Source organism: Acromyrmex echinatior, chromosome 4 (genome assembly GCF_024713525.1).
Source record: "Acromyrmex echinatior isolate Ae372 chromosome 4, ASM2471352v2, whole genome shotgun sequence".
Taxonomy (NCBI): domain Eukaryota; kingdom Metazoa; phylum Arthropoda; class Insecta; order Hymenoptera; family Formicidae; genus Acromyrmex; species Acromyrmex echinatior.
In genome coordinates this window covers 17,057,172-17,080,790 of record NC_141855.1, presented here as the reverse complement: position 1 = coordinate 17,080,790, position 23,619 = coordinate 17,057,172, and the positions used below count along the sequence as shown (strand labels likewise).

Here is a 23,619-nt window from a genome sequence, read left to right as displayed (position 1 = left end):
TACTATAATAAGAGAACTTCGAGGTGTGAATCAATAAATGCTGAATTACTTTATGTCATTTTTATTTTTATTGAAAGAACTTTTCAGGATTTACTAAATGAAGATTAATTTTTAAGATAATGATTAATGATTCGATCAAGTAGTATCTCTTTTAAACAGCTTAAAAAGGTTTGAAAAATTGTTTTTTAGACAATTTAAAATGACTCCAATATTTTTCGCAAATATTTATTAAAATAATTTTATTTAAAATTTAAATTTTAACTTTATTAAAATCATTTTATTTAATGCGTTTTATTTAATTTTAATTTAACATTAAGTTAATAATATATTGTATCTATAAAGTCTATTTTTTCAATTAATTAAATTCTAGAAATAAGCTGATTTATCGTATAGGATATATATATATATATATATATATATATATATATATATATATATATGTATAAATAAAATATCTCCCAAACTTTTTGACACATCTTTGTTTGCGGGCAGATAGACTGGTCTAAACTCGGAAAATTCTCTATAATTTTACAATTTTTACGTTAGTTAATGAAGTATAAATTTCTAAATATTGCCGTATAAGCAGGTAAAATCGATGCATAAGACATTTAAGATATTTTTCGGAGTTCTTTATGAGACATTTAAAAAATGTTTCTTAAAGAATTTGTAAAGATATTTTAAAATTATTTTATGCGTCGATTTTAGACATTTTGCTTATTGAGTAACTAAAAAAAAGTTGTGAAAATTGAAAAATAGTAAAGGACTATTTGATTTAATTTAGTCCGCTCTATCTGTCCACAAGCGGTGTGCCAAAAAGTTTAGGACATCCTGTATATTTTTTTTCCTTCAGAACGAAACAATGAATTTATTGAGTCATAATTATAATATATAAAGGATTTTAATACAATAGTTAATAAAATAATTCTAAAGATTTCATTAATATTAAAATTGTTAATATTTGGAAATAAATTTAATATTTAGAAATTAATTAGTAAACGTGAAATTATATTATTTGCTTATGACAAAACTTTTATTCCAAAAGTGAAATTTTAATACTAAAATTCATAAATATAATTATAATTATAATATTTTGTCATTTATAATTTCGAACTTAATTTTCAAGTCAACTTGCTTAATCATGTTAAATAAAGAATTTCCGGGGAAAAAAAAATTTTATATACAGGATGTTTGATAAGTAACGATAAAACTCTCATATAAAGATAAAGCAGACTAAACTGAGTCGAAAAGTCTTCTATCATTTTGCAATTTTTTTTCGCAATAGTTAACAAGATCAGATCCGGGACTAAATATTTCGACGACTGAGGCAAAATAAAAAAATACTTAATTACTAATCTTAGTAAAAGAAAATATTTTTTTATGTGAAATATAATAAGAAATAATATTAGTTAATAGTAATTAATAGTATATATATTAATTAATAGTAATTAATAGTATATATATTAATTAATAGTAATTAATAGTATACAGGGAGTTCCGTAAGTTTTGGCCAATCGCTTTTGTGTAGATAGAGCGGATTAAATTGAGTAGAAAAGTTCTGTATCATTTTGCAATTTTTGCAATGATTAACGAGATATTAATTATTAAAAATCGCTGAATTGGTTTTCAACAATTTTTTAGTCAAATACTATCAACTTTATAGAAAAACAGCGAGAAACAAAAATTGTTTATTTTCTTCTTATAAAGTTCTGAGAATTTTTTTTTAGAATTTTTTCAGAATTTTTTAATGCCGTATTTTCTCTTATTATTATATATCATTGGTAAAAATAAGAAAATACGAAAATTGGTAAAAATAAGAAAGTCCTAAAAAGTTGATAAAAAATTCAGAAAAAATTCTTAGAATTCTATGAGAAGAAAATAAATGATTTTTGTCTCTTGCAGTTTTTCTGTAAAGTTGATAATATTTGAGTAAAAAATTATTTAAGACCAATATTTGGCAATTTTTAGTAATTAATATCGTGTTAACTATTGCGAAAGTTGCAAAATGGTAAAGGACTTTTTGACTCAGTTTATTCTGCTCTATCTACACAAAAGCGATTGGTCAAAACTTACGAGACTTGCATATTAATATTAATTTAATATAATCACGTGTGTAGGAGAGGAGTTATACGTCATACAAATTTAGGTATATATTACAAATGAAACATAATTACTAAAATCACAATAATATTTTCGTATTTCGATAGATGCGAAATTATTAATTATTATTTCAAAATCTATATCTTTACATATTTCATTTTCAATTGAAAGAATTTCTGTATTTGATAATTTTCTTTGACTTAATGATGACCTTAAATATTATAATTTTTTATTAACTTCAATTTACTAAAACTTCTTTTATATGAAGCTATTGTTACTGGAAATAGTTAAAAATATTCCGATGTAATAGATAAAATTATATTGCCTTTTCAACCTCTTCAAATTATTTACATGAGACAAATCGCTCGCCACGTCCTTGTCCCGGCTCTGAACAAGATATCAATTACTAAAAATCACCGAATATTGGTTACCAATAATTTTTTACTCAACTACTCTCAACTTTACAGAAAAACAGCAAGAGATAGAAATTGTTTATTTTCTTCTCATAGAGTTGTAAGAATTTTTTCAGAATTTTTTATTAACTTTTTAGTACTATATTTTCTTATTCATTTATTTTTATCAATATGAGAAAATGCGTACTAAAAAATTTAAAAAAATTCTCAGAATTCTATGAGAAGAAAATAAACAATTTTTGTCACTTGCTGTTTTTCTGTAAAGTTGATAGTATTTGAGTAAAATTATTGAAAACCAGCATTCGACGTTTTTTTAGTATTTAATATCTTGTTAATTATTACGAAAATTGTAAGATGGTATAGAGGACTTTTCGACTTATTGTTAGTTCAATCCGTTCTACTCCTATGCGAGAATTTTATCGTTTTACTTATCAAATACCCTGTATAATTATGTATAATTATATATAATTATATAAAATTATATAAAATCTTCATCACACAAAGAAATTTATGAATTTAGTTAAGAATCCAAGACTGAAGAGTGATGTGATAGATTTAAGATATCCTAGAAATATAAAATTAATTAATGCATTTGTATTTTAATTAATATATTTTGAAAATTTCTGCATTATTTATTAGTAATCTTTTACATATTGTTATACAAATGCAGTTATGTAAATATAAGATGACTTTGTAACAATTCTTCGTGCAACGTGAGAATCATGAGATGGCAAAGTTGTCCGTCTATAATAGCATCAGTCTGATTACATGTAGTCTCAGCTTGCATGTAAACAGTAATACTAGTCGATTTGTTGTTCGTGGGTATGTTATTTCTTGACTATCGAGAATCTGTGGCAACAACTCGGAGAATAATGAATTTATTAGCACACAAATAATATGTGCGTTATTAGGAGACATGAAATACTATTTTTGAAAAATTTTGTAAGAACTTAAAAAGAACATTATAAAAAAGCTAGGAAAAAGAATAAAGATATAAGATATAAAAATAAAGATATAAGAAGAAGACAGAAATAAAAATATATGGAGAATTACTCCGTAAAATTCTTCACTTAAGTATGTACGTGCATTTAGCATTGTGTTAATAATTTTTCCGATAAAAGTAAACAGATTTTTTAGATATAATTAATTTAAAACATGAAAAAAATTAACAATGGAATTATTTTTATATATAAACTTATTTATTAATTTTTACTAGATTAATGAGAAATATTTGCTTGAAACGTTTACTTCGGTGAAATGAACTTCCAATATCTTATTCAGAATCTTTCATACAATTAAGAAGCTTTTAAAAAATTAATGAAATTAATTAAAAACAAACTACAATAAATTACAAAAATTACAATTTCGTGCGTGTGTATTAAGAATACCGTCGTAAGAATATTCTTTCTTATTTGCACTATATAACATATTGCAAGAAATATACATATACATACATACATATATATATATATATATTGATTTTAATATTAATTTCCGTGAACTGAACATAGTAGCTATAGAGAGTAGTCCATTACTTAATCAGTTATTTAGATGGAACTTAACTTCCGGTCAGAGGAAAGCTCTTCGAAAATGGAATATTCGCAAATAGGTGGTCTGAGTATTTACTGCTTGGGTCATCGTCAATAAATCCAGTCACGTAGCTGCGTAACATGTAAGAACTTCGAGTTGACAAGTAGTCCATCTCTGGTTGGAACCTTTTTCGCTTTCTTTGTCGGGAATTCAGCTTGGAAATAAAACGAGATTTTCTCCAAAGTCTTTTATTTTGGATACTGGGATCTTTATTTTTACTTTCAAACTCCAATCCTATAAAAAAGCTTTGTATAAGTAATAAATGTAATAATAATAATAATATTAATAAATAATTTTAATAACAACACTAAAAACTCGTTCTCTCTCTTTCTCCCTCTCTCTCTCTCTCTCTCTCTCTCTCTCTCTCTCTCTCTTTTCTCTTTTCTCTTTTTCTATCGCTCGTTGAGAGAATAGTCTCTGGAAAACACGCAAAATTTTCAAAAAATTTACGTATATTGCATCAAATATTGCTGTAGGATTTTTATTTTTTTCAAGTTATCAATATATATAAAATTTAGACTGGAAAAAACAAAGAGACTAGCCAAAAATAATTCCATTATTAATAATAATAGAAACAAAGAATTATATTTTTATTAATAATTAAGACCCGTAATAATTCTCGTTTTTACTAATCACAACGAATCATAATATATTATCAAACGATTCTTGTATGGTGCGTATTACAACGAAATCGAGAATAACGCGTTATTAAGATTCATACAGATGGCAAAGAATATGTGGCGACAGACTGTGCACGAATCAATATCCAATCTGCGAAACGACCTAGATAACAAGAAAGTAATTTTTTCATAGCTATGTAGAGAAGATGTGGCAATGGTACCATTTTTAAATTTTACCGACAGCTTTTAGAATTAATAGCATAAAAATTGGAAGATCTGTCTCCAAAATTGTATTTTTAAGAAATAGACATTTATTTATCGTATTAAATAATCGTAAATTTAATTAAAGATTAAGTAAAGTTCTATGAATAAATAAATTTAAGATATATTTTTGAAATATGAAATTTACGTTATTTTCAATAATTTTAGCGAAATTAAAATAACACTCGACAAGTACCGAATCATTCATCATTCGAGTCGTTTAATTATTCGCGATTGACGCAATTTACAAATAATTTACAATTCCAAAGGTGTTGTGTTACTGTGTATTTATTTGTAGAGTACTTTTGTTTAACACAAAATCGCGCGTTGATTGTTTAATGAATGGGATATTCTTACGAATAGAGATAATCGATTATGAAACCTCGTTAATTGTAACATTTACATTATTGCACTACAGTTGCATTAGTGAATAATGTTATGATCGAGCATTTCCATTTTATTTTAACTTTTACTTTTTTGTTTTAATTTTTAAAAATTTTTTCTCTTTTTCCATAAAAATTAATCTTCCATATAAAAGTTTATTTTTCACGAAAAATTTTATTTTGCATATTTACGTTAGAAGAGTTAAAGATAACGTTTATACTATAATATATAAATTCGCATTGTTGTCCATATTGCAATTTGCTTATTTTTATTTTAATTCTCGGTATATTCAAATTTACTTCAGCATATAAAACTCGATTTTATTTTCTGCGTGTTATTGCAATTTTTGTTACAATTTCAAAGAATTTTTATGGAGATTAAAGATTTACTTGTCGAGAGAGAGAGAGAGAGAGAGAGAGAGAGAGAGAGAGAGAGAGAGAGAATACATTATTAAAAGATAAAGATTACCAACTCCATAAAAATTATAATGTGTCTAAAAACATAGATATAAATCAAATTCATAAAAAATTATTGTATTTATTTTACATATTTTCTTTTAACCAAAAGTTTTTATAAAATATACATTCTGTATAATAAAATGTGTAATTATAGTGATTATTATATCATTATAATAATAAATAATTACACAACAAATAATTACTATATGATGTAATATATTCGTATTACTTTCACATAGATAGATGGGATTTTTTTGAGACATATAAACAGTTTCGTTTCCCTCATTGGTGGAAGTAACAAACTCGTTATCACTGTTGCTTTTTGTATACGCGCCATGACGAATAGGAATCTAGTCGATTGGTATCGATTAATACTCGTGAGGCGGATTAATTGTCATCACAGGAATCACTATAATGTATATAATGAGGAAATTCTTCAATTTTATGAAAAATACAGACGCAAGATTTATGAAGTCGTGATGACGGTATAATTTATAATAATTAAAAGAGAAATTATTTGCTAAATAAACAATCATTCGTCAACGAATGTGAGAAACGAAGTATATTATTTCCTCTTGATTAATTAAATCTTTAACACACTCACCGGACGAAAAGCGTTATTTTAATCCATGCGTAGCAAAATTGAATAATTTATTTAATATATATATATATATATTTAATATATAATTTATTTAATATATATACATCAAATCTCAAAGCAATATCCAAATAAAACAACTTTCATTATTACGATATACATTATTTTTCATTAAATGTATTTTTAACATTTACTGTTTGTTATCCAGGAAAACGCGAGACATTTGGTCTGAGACATTTAGTACAAATACAACAACAACAATAATAATAATAATAATAATAATAATAATAATAAGCTTTATTAACAGATACAAAATAGAAACAAAATTATGAAAGCTGTATAAATCAAAGTAGCACCTTAAAAGATGAGATAATAGCAATATATAATGTGCTAATCATTCAAGCCTTGATCTTATTATAATTAATTAATTAATACTAATAATAAATAATAATATTAATGGAATAAAATATATAATGAAAAAATTACAATTACGAAAAATGAAAATGACGTACACGATAGTAAGTAGAGATATGTGTATTTTATTTGGCGGTCAGTGTAACTTCTTTTGCACGTTCTATTTTACCTTAGCTAAACTTTTTTCTGTAGTGTAACATTACGTGTGCTCGATACACGTGTTACATGACATATATGGATGTTTATACATCTGTGTGACAAGAGGACAAGACAGATAGATATGTGGAAGGTGGGACAACAGGAGATGATGAATTTCGTTTCTCGTCCTGCGTCAATTTTTACGCGATTACGAAGACATCTTGTCAAACTATTGAAATAGTTGCTTCTTTCTAAGAGAAATATCAAGAAATAGATAATCTATAAAGAATCTTTTTGAAATTGAGACGATAACAAACGGACAAATAATATCGATGAATCAAACTTGACCTGAATTTTAATTTAAAATTCGCGGAAACATCTTATTTCAAAATTCTTAAAAAATTGTTCAAATATTTTAAATTGATGCTTCTAAGAATTAAAAAAAATTATTAATTTTTAATTTTCAGTTTAGTTTAAAAAAGTTTAAAATTCTGAGCGTTAAAATTACATTTTTTAATTCAATGTTTCTTCAGACATTCTCTCTCTCTCTCTCTCTCTCTTTCTCTCTTTCTCTTTCTCTCTCCTCTCTTACAAAATTATATTATATATTAAATTATACATATAATACATTAAATGGTAATTAAACTTTTAATAGGATTTTAATAAGCTGATATTAAATGTTTCCGAAATAGATGATAATTGTAATAAATATATATGACCCTTGACTTCGATTCCACGTTTCGCTTTTCGCGAATTAGATTTATTCTCGCCTTTACTCTCGTGGAGGCAGTGGACGCGAGCGTTCGTGCGGGCCACTGAAGAACCACCCTCTTCTGTGCGGATGACGGAGGAGCGACGAAGGGGGTAAGCTCGAAGACTCGCTGAAGAGGAGAGAGAAAGAGAGAGAGTGGGCCGGGGTAACGATGGAGGGATTTGGCTGAAGATGGAAGTTGCTATGCTGTCCAATGTGGAGAGGGTGAGAGTGACAGTGAGGGTGAAAGAGAAAGAGAAAGAGAGAGAGAGAGAGAGAGAGAGAGAGAGAGAGAGAGAGAGAGAGAGAGAGAGAGAGAGAGAGAGAGAGAGAGAGAGAGAGAGAGAGAGAGAGAGAGAGAGAGAGAGGTAGAGACAGGGTGGCGCGGTGGTGCGTCGCTGGTGGAAAGCGGGAAAGCCTCTCCGAAGCGACCACCCACAGTTCACTGCGGCCTCGCGAGCCGTGTGAGCCACAACAACGTTGAGCATTTCGTATCGCGCCGTTCAGTCGCTCCCTCGAACTACTCTGGATACATACTTTAATTCCTTCCATCATGTAAACAAAGCGCAGAGGGTACGCGTCTCTCATGGACGTAGATTTGGAAAACGTCCGCAATGTAACGCGTGGCGGAGGATCCAGAGATGGAGGTTCTTAATTACACGTAAAAAAAGAGAAAATAAAAAAAGTGACATTACACTTTCTCGCAAGAGTAATACATGGTGCTGAGTGTTAAAATGGAGGTATTTCGTATCCCAGATGTGGCTTTCTGCTGGCAAGATCAATGATGGTGGAAGTCCAATTTCAATTTACTGTTTCTGTGAACATCATGATATGAGTTACCGAGTTTAGAAGATGTCTCAGCTCAAGGTTGAGAGACTTTTACCTTCTCCTCTCGGAACACCGTAACATTTATTGGATCCCGAAGATGTTCCTATCCAATTCTCAAGATTGATGATCCAACTTTGATTTTCATAAGAAGTTCAATTTACTAGACGTTATGACGTTCATCTATCGCGTCTTGGATTTTTTCCAAGTGGATTTAATTAATTGAATTGTTAAATTTAACAATTTGCAACAATTCTCTATTGGCAATTATAGCAGCTTTCAAATGAAAAATTCAAACTGAAAAAGATCACTATACTATTCAGCCGAAGAGGTTCTCTCTGTTTAATCGAAACGAACAATTCGTCAATCATTTCTTTCACGCGACAGTTTTCATCGCTTCGTGTACATTCAACACTCATAATCGATAATCAATTGTTACGATTATCCCCAATATTGCGTGATCTTTGGATATATAGCAGTTGTAGAACGCTTTGATAAAGAAAGGGAGAGAAAGAAAGTAATACGTCATCCTTTTGCCTTCAAAACCATCGAATTGTAGTGACATCCTTTCTGCTGGCAACATAACGGATGAGGGCTATGAGGATTCTGTTTATACTGTGACGAGCTAAAGTACACAGTTAGCATTCGCGAAGATAAACTCTATATCTTCGATGATTCTGTCGACCACGTGTTTTGTGCGATCTTTGCGATGGTGTGCGAGTGTAACGGTGTGCAAAGTCTCGAGATAACGATGCTTTAAGTGTTTACGCGAAGGAGGTAGCTATTTTCTGTTAACACACATTGGCGATCTTATACGATTATTCACGTAGATCACGTTTCAAATTTATCATCCTTATTGGAAAGACACCCAAAAGTATCCTTTCGGAGATACTAACAGTTATTTGTTCGATAATATTTTCATTAATTGAGGTTGATAGCTTAGATCAACAGCATTAATATACATGTTATAACAATGGCATTTGGTAGAGGTAATCTTGTAATTATGCAAACTATCGGTATGATTATACGCGGTACGCTATCTACTCTTACCATCTCTGATAATTACAGATATGTCAACTACAGCATAGTAATGCTTCAGTTTTCATTTCAAAACGGGTAGTTAATCACATAAATATAATTTCTCATAATATTAAGCATAATAATAATTAACACTTTCGCTATCGGAATACTTCTAAAAAAGAGACGATCTCAATTGGATAAAATTATTTTTTTTATATAATTTATCTTCGAATTCATGTAAGAACTTAATATTATTTTTACTTAATATTATTTTTTAATATATAAGGAACTATTATTTATTTCGTCAAAATTTTTTTTTTATTATGCTATCCGTCGATTTTATAATGTTATTTATTCCTAAAATAGAATAATATAAATTAGTAAAATAACAAGGAATCTTCGATATAAAATCAAAATGATAAGAGATAATTATTGGCCCTTCTGTCATCAATGCAATATTGTGATTTTAATTTAAGCTATTGTTATATGGATACAATGCTGTCATATAGATAATAAATGCTAAATAAATTATGATGTTATACATATACGATGGTGAAAGTGTTAATGAGATTTTGCAATCTTTTAACAGTTATAATAAGAAAAATACGACAAAATTAATATATACTACGCGATTGCAGAGTAAACGAAACTAGCTGTCAATTCACTGACTCGCGGCTCGCGTGTTTGCTAAGCCAAACCAAATACACTCGTTCAATATAACATAAGCCCATAATGAAATCAAGTATATATCGCACAATGTCTCGTTTTCTCATGAATGAATTAAAGACAAGGAACTTTACTTTCTTAATAAACAGCAGAATGTGATTAAATAATTTTGAATAATTAGAGGACAGTCAATATAATGATTAAAGAAATAGTAATAAACAATCAAAAAGTGTCGAATGTCTAGTCAATGAAAATCTCTGTTAAATAATGTGAAAAACATTGTGACATTAATTTAGTGTGTCGAAGAAATTGTCAAAATTGAAATATTGCAAATTGACTTTCTTACGGCAAACAGTGACTCGATCGAGGATCAAAGGCACCTAAGAAACTTGAAGGTAAGACACTTTCATGTATATTGACTCTTTCATATAGCTAAAATATCGATGAGATATGAGCGTTGGATGTTTGTTTATTTTCGATACGATACAAGTATGTTTGCTTACTTATTTGGCTTTAGCTAATACGCAGTGCTTATCTTTACGATCGCATGATCCGCCAAACGAATGCCTTATTCGATGATGATGGTAACGCTAATTAATTTAACAAGATAAATATAAATACGAATGCATTGCTGAGTTAATATTTAGTATAATTGCATTAAATTTTGCGAAATGTCATAAATAAATCTACATTTAATTATGAGACACACGAACAGTTTGTGCATATATTTTTGAATCTCTAGAATCAATATCGTATAAAGACTGAGCATTTATGCATTCTTGATGAAAAAATATTAATAAGAATTCATAACTCGCAAATCCAAGTATATAATACGCATTCGTATATTTTTTCCATTATAATTTAAAAAATCTTAAACTTTCAAAAAAAGAATAGGGATGATCGTTTAACAGAATATTTAACAGAATTCTTTTATATTTCTAGGCATCAAATTAATTTTAGATGCATTAACGTTAAATGCAATATCGCTTCATACGAATACTTCCTTCAAATTCACATGTCGTGACTCTGACATTCGGATGAATTTTCAAATTGCTGTCGGCAATAATTGAAACTTTTTTATGGATACATCAAACGTAATGCAGGAGAGAGCAAACGCGTGTGCAACGAATTGAATTATTTCGTGAAATGTTGAAATTTTCTGCTAGATGCCAACTGGAAACAATCGCGTCGCGTTCATTCCATGCGTGCCGATCGATTTTCGATGTGGCTGACATAAATGTGAGAGCTGCCTCTACCTTGAAACTCATTATTGCTTATATGGCTATTTTCATTATTATGTTTTAGCTGCCAGGAATAAACAGTTGCAGTTTACTATTATTCATTCACCGTGCAGTAAGACTCATTTCCTTGATCTAAAAATCTCATTTTTCATTCACAAGTTTTTATATCAAAGTAAAATTCAAAGCAGAATTTTATCTTTAATTTTAATTTAATAGAAATTAAATGTTATTTTTAATTTTGTACATCGAATTAATAATTACCAAATAAATTATGGGTAGCTTTAGGTCATGCTCTACATAATTACAGTCCGAATATATAATTAAATATAATTAAAACATTTTTTGCTTTGTCCATTATGACTTTTAAAATTCATAATTGAACATGTTGATTATTAATTTAGCGTGTAAAATTATATATAATATAAAATTCTGTCGCACACACTTCTGTCTGGATTCCAGTTATAATTTGCTACATATTTGCTTCAGAATTAAAATTATTATTAAATTAAACAAATAATTTAGAAAAATTAAAAAAATAAATTAATGAAATTGTTTTAAAACTACATTTCAATATATACATATATATATACTCTATATATATATATATACACTATATATAACCGTAAAATTTTAATTTATTGAGTAATATAATTATATATTATATATATATATATATATATTATTATTATATAATTATATATATACAAAGTACAACGCGTGGTTAAATTACGTATGCTTCGAGGAAATCAATTCGTTTTTGAAATTTTCATAAGGTTATGATGCGCGATTGTCAAAGGCATTGTGGCATCTTTTCACGATCTGATTAACGTACATATACGTAGGATACGTATATACTCAAATGCTCATAGAGATACTGTATTGGTAAATAGCAAACTAAATGTAATAATAGAAGCGAGTTTTACGTAAGCATAGAATAGAATTATTCTAACGTTGTGAAGCTTCTCGTCTTGTAGACCAAACACGCAACGAGATTACGACAGTCAGTGTCAGTGACCCTGTATCGTAGATAGAGTTGCAAATGACTCGAATATTATGATACAATTATTATATATTAAAGAACTTACTATATTATTATAATTAGACATTTTCTCTCTTTATATAATATAATTATTGTATATATTAATTTTGTTAGATAATATATATTAATTATATAATGCTAATATAAATATATTAATAGATATAAATTTAATTACTTTAATAATATATTAAATGTAATAAAATTCTAGTAAACTTAATATAAAAGCTTCACGATGAAATTACACGATATTTCCAAGCATTTTTCTATTTGCATATTTCTATTTAATCCCGATCTTTCTTCTCATATGCAATATTATTTACATTAACATATTTGTATCACGTTGTTAGAAAAATATAATTTTACACACTTGACGATGACTTTTGACAGAAATATCACGATGTCATTTAACATGGTTTCGACTTTCTAACGAGTTCTTGCTTTAAAATTCACGTAAACTTTCTCATCGTGCATTATTCATTTCTTATTACGAGACTTCGGCCGCGTTCTACACGAAGATTTGGTCGTAAATTTCCATACTCGGGAATCTTATTATAGTCATTTGAATAAAGTTGCGTACCATACGCGATTGACCGTTTTTTATTCGTGAACTATATAAGATTTGCCTTCCTTCGATTTCGGAAATTCAAGAATTTCCGTTTGCGATTTACCGCAAAATATCACGTAAACTTTGCAGCTATTTTTATCTGACGTAAAAATAGCTGTAAAACAAATGATTTTATATTTAAATATGATAACAAATCGATAAAAGGTATAAGATAAAACAAGATATAATTTTTAGAATATAATTATAGAGAATAAATAAATCATTACACAAAATATGTATATATGAAACATTATACGTACAAATATAAAATATATATAACAAACAATATACAAAATAATAAGCTTTATATGTACATATACATATGTATAATAATTCATTTTTAAACATTGTATTTATATGAAACATTTTTATCTTCCTTTGGATATCGTTTCAATTCAGTTCACATCGCGCTAAAATCAACGATGCAATTCGCATCGAAGACGATACGAAACGCAGATGGTCCTCGCGATGCTTAATATGAGAATCCGAGATATTACGCGGTATTGCATCATGGAAATGAAAATTGCAATTCGCGGATGATGTTTCGTATTTCGCGCTCGTATTTCGTATATTCATATTTTGCATTCGCATCGTGGGAAAAAATTAATGCAAAAAATGATAACGCTGGCGACAGCGACGTGCCTCTATCACCAGCGAAACATCCACACGTTTGATCCGATGTGGAAAGTTGAGTCGTTTTCAGGAAATTCTATAAGGAGTCTGATACGTAATCTATAATAAAATGAGGTTATAGAATGGAATATAATAGAATCGCGTCTATATTTGCACTCGCGGTGGAATATTTTAATTATCCTTCGTTTTGAGGTCAACTTCACGCCGCGCGCCGCGCAGTTCAAGTTGCTCGATATCTGCCGTGAAGTCGACGCCGCATCACCGCAGTTATAGCATCGAAGATGGCGGGGGAACGCGCGCGTCTCCTTTCGACGCGAGAATCTGGAATATTCCGTGGCATCGTGTCGCGGAAATGTAAATCGCGGATTGCGAACGACGCCTTGTATTCCGTACTCGTGTTTCGCGTTCGTATTTCGCGATGTGGTACAAACGCAATGGAAATGGCAGTGACGACGCCGATGGCAACGACGGTGTGCTCTGTAGTTACGCCAGTGGAACATCGTTTGATCCGACGTGAGGAGGAATACGTATGAGTATATATTGCAAGATCAAGTTATACGTAATGTACGTAACTAGAGTACGTAGAATCATATCTACATACGTATTCGCACGTGCGACTGAGCGTTCCTGTGTTCCCTTTCCTCTCGAGTCAATTTCACGTCGCGCGTTAGCGTTTAGATTCTTCGATATTCTCGCTCTTTCTCTTATATAGAAATTATTAATACTAGAAGGAGCTTTAATTATTTATTTTCAGTATTAAAAGCACTGTTGTTCAAATACTATGTAATAAATCAAATAATGTAATTATTTAGTATTAAATTGAATTTCTGTAAGGATTGAAATCGATGTCAACGCTAGGGCCTATCATGGACAATAAGTCGCAATGGATTCCAATCAGAATTATTTTGTATTCCTTAGAAAATATAATAGAAATCTAGAAAATAATTGCATAATTTCAATTGGAATCCATTCCGAATAATTCCATGATCCAAGTAGACGATGTGGTTTGTTTGCACGCTTTCTTGGTTTGCGACGAGAAATCATCGTGTTACAAAAATCGCGATTTACAAATAACGCCTGTATTTTGTTGGGCCCGCGCGCATGTCTTATACTCGTGTTTCGTTCTCGTATTTCGTGGCAAGTATGGAAATGACGGCGACGGCAATGCTTTATGTTCGTACTAGTGGAACATCCACGCGCTTAAGCCGACGAGAAGTGAAACGGAGTGAAGTAAGCCGGCTTTACGATGTCGGCGTACGTTCATTTTCCTTTCGTGTTTCGTATTACAGAGCCTTTACTCTACTTTCGAAGCTACCAGATCTTATTAATTCTTAGTGATTGTTTGCCTTTCGAATTATTTTCTCCGTACTTTTCTAAAGATACAAAAAAAAACGCGCGATTGATTTTGCAATACATGTATGTGTATAATGCATATAATATAAAATAATATCTACTTAGTACAATATTTTGTATTAGTATTTTGTGTTATATTTTTTACAATAAAGAAGTATAATAAAGAAATATAGAATATATATTTGACTTACGTATTAATATTATTTATTTTTTAAAATATTTAAAAATATTAAAAATGATATATGTATTATTCAAGCTGTATTAAATAAATAATAGGAGTTATAAATAATAATTGAGTTAAAATTTTTAATAAATAAGTATTTTACATATTTTTTTATTAAATATATACATATTTCTAAACATAGTTCTAAATATATGAAGATAAAATTAAAAATTAAAATATTGTATATATAAACATAATTTAATGCAAGAATATATAAAATATTTATCTAATATATAATATAAATGTATAATACTAAAATAAAAAAGCAATGATAATAAAAAAAGATATTATAATTAGGTAAATATAATTCGTACAATAGAAATATATAATATAATATTAATAATCGGCAAGATATGATTGTAAAAAAAGTGCGGTGTAAATTGTATTCAAACGATCATGATTTAGATAATTACTTTACAGTAGATAATTACTTTACAGTAACGATTAAATTACACGTTTCGTGTTCCGGGAAATTATTTATCAGGCTAATAACAGGCCAAGCGATTTTTCTCACGTGAGAAAAATTATTCGTAAATCAATTTTTCCACCATCGCGAAATTTTCATCATCACGCGATGATGCGAGTGTCCGCATACAACTTCGCGAAACCTTTTTTCTCTTTTTTTTTCATTGAGATTGTCGTTGACTGTTGCTGAATTTTTCAGGACAGTTCTAGAATTTCAGCGGCAACATTTTGCGCATTTCACGAATATGATTAGTCCGACTATACGTCGCAAATGAAAATTTTATACATGCATATTTATACATACATATTTATATATACATATTTTCACACAGGTCATTCCATTCAATTTTAGAACTCAGAAGTCTGTAATTTTATTTTTAAGCAGTGTAAAAGTTTATAGTGAAGTTTTTTAAAAACATATTACCATTTTTTTCACTATTTTTGTAAACAAGTAAAATCAATCTAGCAATAATCTAGGAAAGTAGGGGAGGATAGGAAAACTATAAATACAAGAAAAAAGAGTTAAATACAGAATTTTTATTCAAAAGAGACACTTTATTTATTTGATTTTAAACTGTAATAATTAACGTTTATATGTTATCAACATATAGATGCATATTATGGCCTGTTAAAACGCGTTTTTATATTTGAAATTCTATGGTATATATATATAATATGAGAATTATACTTTAAATAAATACTCACTAACATTGCAAAGCGTGCTTTGAATACGGATTTATAATTTTAAATAAAATACAGAATCCTTTTTTGCTTTATCCATTGCCGCGCAGAGTAATGCCCAATCTAGTTTTGATTTTTTAAATTGTAATTTTAATTTTAATTTTTTGATAATATATAATGAATATAATAAATAATAATTAAGTAATTTATGATATATGTATAATTATTTAATCAAATATGTATAATTATTTTTAATTATTAGGTGTTGGAATTAATTCGTAGCGTTTTACAAGTGATGGGAAGTACTTTCATTAATGTATTTTTTAATGCTCATGTGAAATAAATAACATTCTTTCATTAAAAAACGCTACGAATTAATTCCAACACCTAATAAATAAAATATATTATTATCAAATATTTTATATGAGCAAAAGAAAATGAAGAATTGCGAACGTATATTATTGCAGTATAGAATAATAATAACCACACATAATTCACAACACACACACATAATTCATACTTCTCGCATTCAATGATAGTCCAATATACGCTTACAATTTGTGTCGCACTATAACATATGGCCATACAAACTATTTAAAATAATTACTATTACATATTTCTGATATATTGGATGTATGAAAGAGGAAATTGCGAGAATATTCTGTGAATAAAAGATTTCCATAATTGATAAATAATTATTGGTTTTATTTATCTTTTCCCTTTATAGTTATTTGCAATTCCTCCTCCCCCTCTCTCTCTTTTGCATTAAAAACATCGAAAATATGTAATAGTAATTACCTTAAACGGTTCGTGCGTTCCATGGTCATGGTGTTATAGTACGGCAATAAGCATATATTGGACTCACGCGCATCACTGGATGCGTGAAGTAAGTGGTTATCACTACTCTAATATGTTGCAATAGTATCGTTCGCATTTGTCCGTGTTTGCAATTTTCCCATTCTTCCTCATTCGTATAAAATACTTGACAAGAATATATATTATTTGATTAAATAATTATATATAATTAAATAATTTGATTTATCATTCATCATACATTTTGTTTAGATAAATATTAAGAAAAGAGACGCCTCTTCCAATGACCTTTATCTTTACTGTAAAAATTTGTTTATTAATTCTTTAATTGTAATTGATTTTTCAAAAATTGAATTTTAAAAGATAAATTAAAAATATATTTTAAATTAGAATACAGATTAAAAAATATTTAATATGATATAATATCATCTCTAAATACCTATTATGAACAAGTCGACAATTTGTTTAAAAAATTCATGAATAAAAACTCACCACAGATCTAGGACACTGTATCGGATAGATCTATAAATATCGAGAGAAATATTTTATGTTACGGTCGCAAATAAATATTGCGTCCGATTTTAATCTGGCCTGTACCGAAATAGATAGAACAGCCGGTGATATGGGAACTCCTTAGAGAAGTAAATTTCTTAATGTAGCGTTGCAAGAAACGTCAATAATGTATATTTCATCATCCTACATATTTCAATCCGATTCGTCGCAATAAAGGATTTTCTCGCGTTTGATCGTAGGAATCGTTCGTTTTAGATTCTTTCCTGTACCCTCTGCATATAAAATGACATAGACGAGTATAACTGTGGAAGTATAAGTAATGGAGAGTGCAACTAAAACGAACGACCTTATATTTATAGAACTATATTTTTGAAACGAATAGATCTTTCTATTCCGAAGACATGTTGACGTTAGTAAGAAGACTATATCTACAATAATTATTATCGTATTACACGAATAGAATGATACATTTTCGATAACATATTTCTATTTATCGTATCATTTATTAAACATTATGTTTTCTATCGTTATTTATCTTTAAAATATTTATTTATTATATAAATACAAAGCGTTTATTTATTTATATTTGTTCATAGTATTTAAATTTTCACTAGGATGATACCGTGACGATTAAATTTTAAATTGTGAGAATTTCAAATAGCGTTTAGGCATTCTACGACTAGTATGTTCGGCCGCGTGTTAATTTATGTTTGTTGTTTCTATTATGACCGACATACATATATAGCTTTAGCATTAGATCGTATTGTCACGACTTGTTATCTGCGTGCGCTTCGCGCGAATCCTCGTGTAAATCCAATTTCGACAGAACATACAAGCATATTCCTGCGGTAAATCAACGGCCTTTTAATGCGGATTATATGCTCGTACATTGCCGGAATATATTTAAATACATGGACTGTGAATAATTCAAATTATTTAGAATATTTACGACGAAAGGACTTATTTAGTGGCAAATACACTAGTGTATTTACATTAGTTAAATCCTAAATACAATTCAAATATTGCAAATTTAAATTTTAATTAGATCGCGAAATGTTAAAATTCAAACATCGTCATTTTTAACTGAACTTGTAAATTTGTAAAATTAATTTAGTATATTGATTAAATTCTTATTGTTACTTCTTTATTCTTATTTTTACTTTTATCTTCTTGGAGAATAAATATAAATATAAATAAATATAAATAATAAAATTTGAATTAAAATCTTCAATTAATAATTAAATTGTAATTAATAAAATTATATTATTTAAATGTATATAAATGTTTATTTTTAATAATGACATCGACTAATTATATTAAAAAATTGTCTTTAATATAGTTGTATTATTATATCAAAGAAAATAAGCATGAAATTTTAATAACAGTGTTATGAGGATATAAATATCAGGCTTTATAAATATTGATTAACTTTTAATTAGTCTTAAAAAACTGTATTATTACTCGAATAAACGGGAATGTGGCGACGTGAAACGGTTCTTTCAACATGAAACTATTGGAATTTCCAGATCCCCAACATTTATCAATTTTTAATTAACCAACTTTGATGAAGAGTTATATTACTGCAAGGAGTAAGCAAATAACATGTTTTTATCAACAAAATATCACTGAAATGTCATGCTTCTATGAGTAGGTAATAGACAAATGTTAATTAATTTTAATTATGTTTAATAATATGTTGTTGCTGTATGAAATAAATAGAATTGCGTTCTTTAGCAATAGAGAATTAATTTTTAATTAACTAACTTAATTAATAACTTTGTTAAAGTTATTAACACATTAAATAGAATAAGCAAAATGAGTTTCTCTTAACAATCAATTATCAAAATTGAAAATCACTGAAATAACTAAGTCATTTTTAGTCAATTTGAAATATTCATCAAATTTCAATAAAATTACTTTTAAATGTTATAGATAATTTTTGAGATTATTTTTAAAATTCATACATAAAAAGTAGAAAAATCCACTATAATATCTTGTACAAAATCATTGTTATACATATTATATTATTAATCTACGTACATTTTAATTTCAAATTATTAATTTAAATCATTTTGCATTGCGATGTTTTGCGAATATAAATATAAGTAATAAATAATTTTTTTACATAAATTAAGATACACAGCTGTAGATACACAAGATTTGTAAATATATAAGACTCTTGCATACGTTTAAAATTGTTACATTATTTATTTCGCTTTTTATGTATATTTGTGCATATTTTGTTCACAGGTTATCGTTGTATGAAGACACTTTAAAATCTATGAAAAATATGCTGCATGAAAATTCCGTTTGGATGTCGAAATTTGGAAAAAATTACAACTACAATTGTATAAAATAATAATAACAACAAAATATAAGAAAAAAAATCTGCAATTATGATTATGATCGCAAGAACTCATATAAGCGGACAATCATTAGCTCAAGAAAACTCAAGTATACGAAATGTCTAGAAGCTCAAGTACCAATTTATCCAAGTAGCTCAATGAAACTTATTTTCCGAGATGTATTTTCGCCTAATTTTCTTATTTTGGATTTTATTGATAAGTGAATCACACAAACACTATAAATAAATCATCTTGATGTTACAAATTAAGAACTTCGCGATCTACAACATCGCCTAGGCGAAATCATAACCTGACTTTCGTAAATGGATCGATTGCACATCAACCATAAGGAAGAAGCCGAGAGAAAAATCGTCGAAAGACGATCGCTAGTTGAAACGTGAGAAAAACTTCAGTTCCTCAAGATGGGTTTTAACGAGACGGATCTGAACAACACTGTGAATCTACCGAGCACTTTTCTTCTCGACACTGGTCAGCGAAACATCAGCAAAAACCATCACGATATCGAATATGTTCTCTTGTTAACTTTGAAAGCTTTCATTATGATATTCATCATCCTTTGTGCTCTCCTCGGCAATTTATTGGTCATTGTCTCTGTCATGAGACACCGCAAACTCCGGGTAATTACCAATTACTTTGTGGTTTCGCTGGCCTTGGCGGACATGTTAGTGGCGTTGTTCGCCATGACGTTCAACGCTTCCGTGGAACTTTTTGGACGCTGGTTATTCGGATATTTCATGTGCGATGTGTGGAATTCGTTGGACGTTTTCTTCAGCACCGTCAGCATCCTTCACCTTTGCTGCATCAGCGTCGATAGATATTACGCGATCGTCCAACCACTGGACTATCCGTTAATCATGACAAACGTGAGATTGGGAACCATGTTGAGCGTTGTATGGTGTTTCCCGACTGTTATGAGCTTCCTACCGATCTTCGCAGGATGGTATACCACGAACGAGCATCTCGAGTACAGAAGAAACTATCCGGATATATGTGTGTTTCAAGTCAACAAGTTCTATGCTGTCGTCAGTTCCTGTGTGAGCTTCTGGGTACCAGGGATAATCATGATCGCGATGTACTACAAGATTTATCGCGAGGCCGATCGTCAGGAGCGCATGTTGTATCGGTGAGTCGTTTTTTTATGTCTTGTAATTATTATGAATGAAATTTTAGATCCCGATTAATTAAAATTCTCAGAAAATTAATATCTTCATTAATACACTCTTATTTTTATATAAACTTTTAATTAATATATTAATACATGAGGAGACGAGAGATTATACTCTTATTATTTTTTAATACAATTTATCATTAATAAATTTTTTTATTACTAGTATAATGTAATATAGAAATTAGAAATTGACAAAATAAATTCATTATCGTGTATTATATAAACATAGAAAAAAAGAGCATAAATCAATATTTTAGAAAAATCATCTAAATTTTAATCCCAAATCTTGTTATACGCGGAATATGTACTTACATTTTTTTTGCTACATTACGTAAATAATATAATTTCACAAACAAGACATTTGAAATATCGTTCGTTTGTTATATTAGCTGTTTTCTCAAATGCTGTTTTATTCATTGCCAAATAATTTAATATAAAGATATATAGTAAAGTTGTTAGCGTGTTAAAATGATTGGGCAATACATGCTCTTAAATCTTCAAGAAATTTTTATATTTGGAAAAGGAAAAGAAAAGAAAGGAGAGAGAACTTGCCATTAGTTTCTTTCAAAAGAATTCCGGTTCTATCCAAAAGATGCTCCCGAAAGCTTCGTGCTGTTCTTAAATGTCCAATTAGGGTAAAAGGCGCGAAAGAAGATAGAGATGAGTGGACTAACAACAAATGTACTTTTTAAGAGGGAGAGAAAAAAGGGGAAAAAGTATTCCGAAATAATGCTTCACCATTTGTTCTCGTATTGTGCGTCATTACAAGCTTTAAATCCTTCTTTTTCTTCAACAAAATTTTAATATATTATAATAATAATAATATAATATTATATTAGTAATAACGTTTACACGTAACACACGACTGTTATTTCGTTGCTTCAGAATTATGTAATTTCATAAATTTTATTCGGAAAATATGATTTACGTTTTATCGAAGTAAAATTGAATCACAAACGCAAGAGACTGATTGCTAATAAAAATAACACTTTCCTACAGTTATTTTTATCATGAGCGATGCTATCTTCGTTTTATAGTTTTCCGCGTTCGATCGATGTGCTCTCGGTTCGCATTTTGCGCGACCTTGCCGCAAAGTTTTCTGTATTTTCATAAATTACGTATCCGTGGTACGTCGCGTGTTCACTCTTTATATAATAACGCGGACCACGTCGCGCTTCGTGCACACACGTCACTTCGTCGCACTTTGAATACACCACCGAGATACCCTCTCCGTTTATAAACGCCAACGGGAAATGCGAACGCAAAGTAAAATGGAAATTTTGCGTTGCTCTCGAATTTGTTATATTAGCTGCCAAAGGAATCATCGAAACGTCGAATCATAAAATTGTGATTTAATAATCGAAATATTAGCACTCTTTTAATTTTAATTCTATTTTAATTTAATAAGTTTATAAAAATTTGAAAGATTTGATGATTAAACATTGATTGATTTTTAATAAAGTTGCGTAAATAGCTGGATTCTAATTTAAGCAACGTCTATTTAGCAATAAATATCAAAGTAAAATGTATCTGACATAAACATACAATCCATTAATGAGTGCTTTAAATATCAAACTTTTGAAATAACGTTTGTCCAATTTGGTATTTTAATAATTATTTATTAATGCTTTGATAAATGATAAAAATTTTATAAATGATAAAAATTTTATAAATGATAAAAATAAATCTTTTGCTCTAATGAACAGTTTTCAATATTATTAATTAAAGATTTATTGAATAAGAGCTTTATTTGGTTGATTAAAAAATCAGTTAGCGATAATTTAAATTTAAAAATAAAATCTAGACTTTCGTAATCTGGATGTAAATCGTACCACAAAACTTTTAATTTTGTGATAGTGATGTAAATAAATGCAAAGTGCTAGACATTTCGTTCCATTTAGTGACAATAGAAAAATGTGAACGGAATAAAATGGAAATTTCATGTCGTTTTCGAATCTAATGTATTCGCAAATGTTAAAGGAGTCGCTGAGGCTTCGATGTAGTTCGCAAAATGTCAGTTTTAAAAAGAAAATTATATATATTTTTTACATTATTCATTTGACGAATATAAGCGCGAATAAAAAGAAAAAAATTTCAACGAACATATGATTACATTTTAAATTTGATTTCAAATCTAATTTTATTATTAAAGGTGTCATTTATATGTACACGTAATGTAATGATCAAAATGTTAATAGATTATCGTGACAATATCATTACAATATTATATTGTATTTAGCGTGAAATCAAAGTCATGTTGGTCAGCACATTAAATTTACGCTAAG

The 23,619-nt window shown here is 28.6% G+C and overlaps 1 protein-coding gene across 22 annotated transcripts in view; it reads left to right on the top strand.

Annotated features, from left to right (window-relative positions):
- Nucleotides 1–7,881: 7,881 nt before the first annotated feature.
- The window catches only part of LOC105145549 (Octopamine beta1 receptor), a 92,264-nt gene continuing 76,526 nt past the window's right edge, over nt 7,882–23,619 (top strand). For 4 of the 22 annotated variants that reach the window (XR_015544797.1, XR_846087.2, XR_015544798.1 and 1 more), the window contains exons 1-2: nt 7,946–10,630; nt 20,051–21,289. Coding sequence is in view for 19 of the 22 variants with exons in the window: in XM_011055181.2 (XP_011053483.1) it covers nt 20,568–21,289 (722 nt within the window). In the remaining 3 variants the exon portion in view is untranslated. Of the gene's footprint in view, nt 10,631–13,196; nt 14,317–19,326; nt 19,452–20,050; nt 21,290–23,619 lie in introns of those variants that run through there. The other 18 variants (XM_087405416.1, XM_087405412.1, XM_087405414.1 and 15 more) reach the window with 18 other exon arrangements.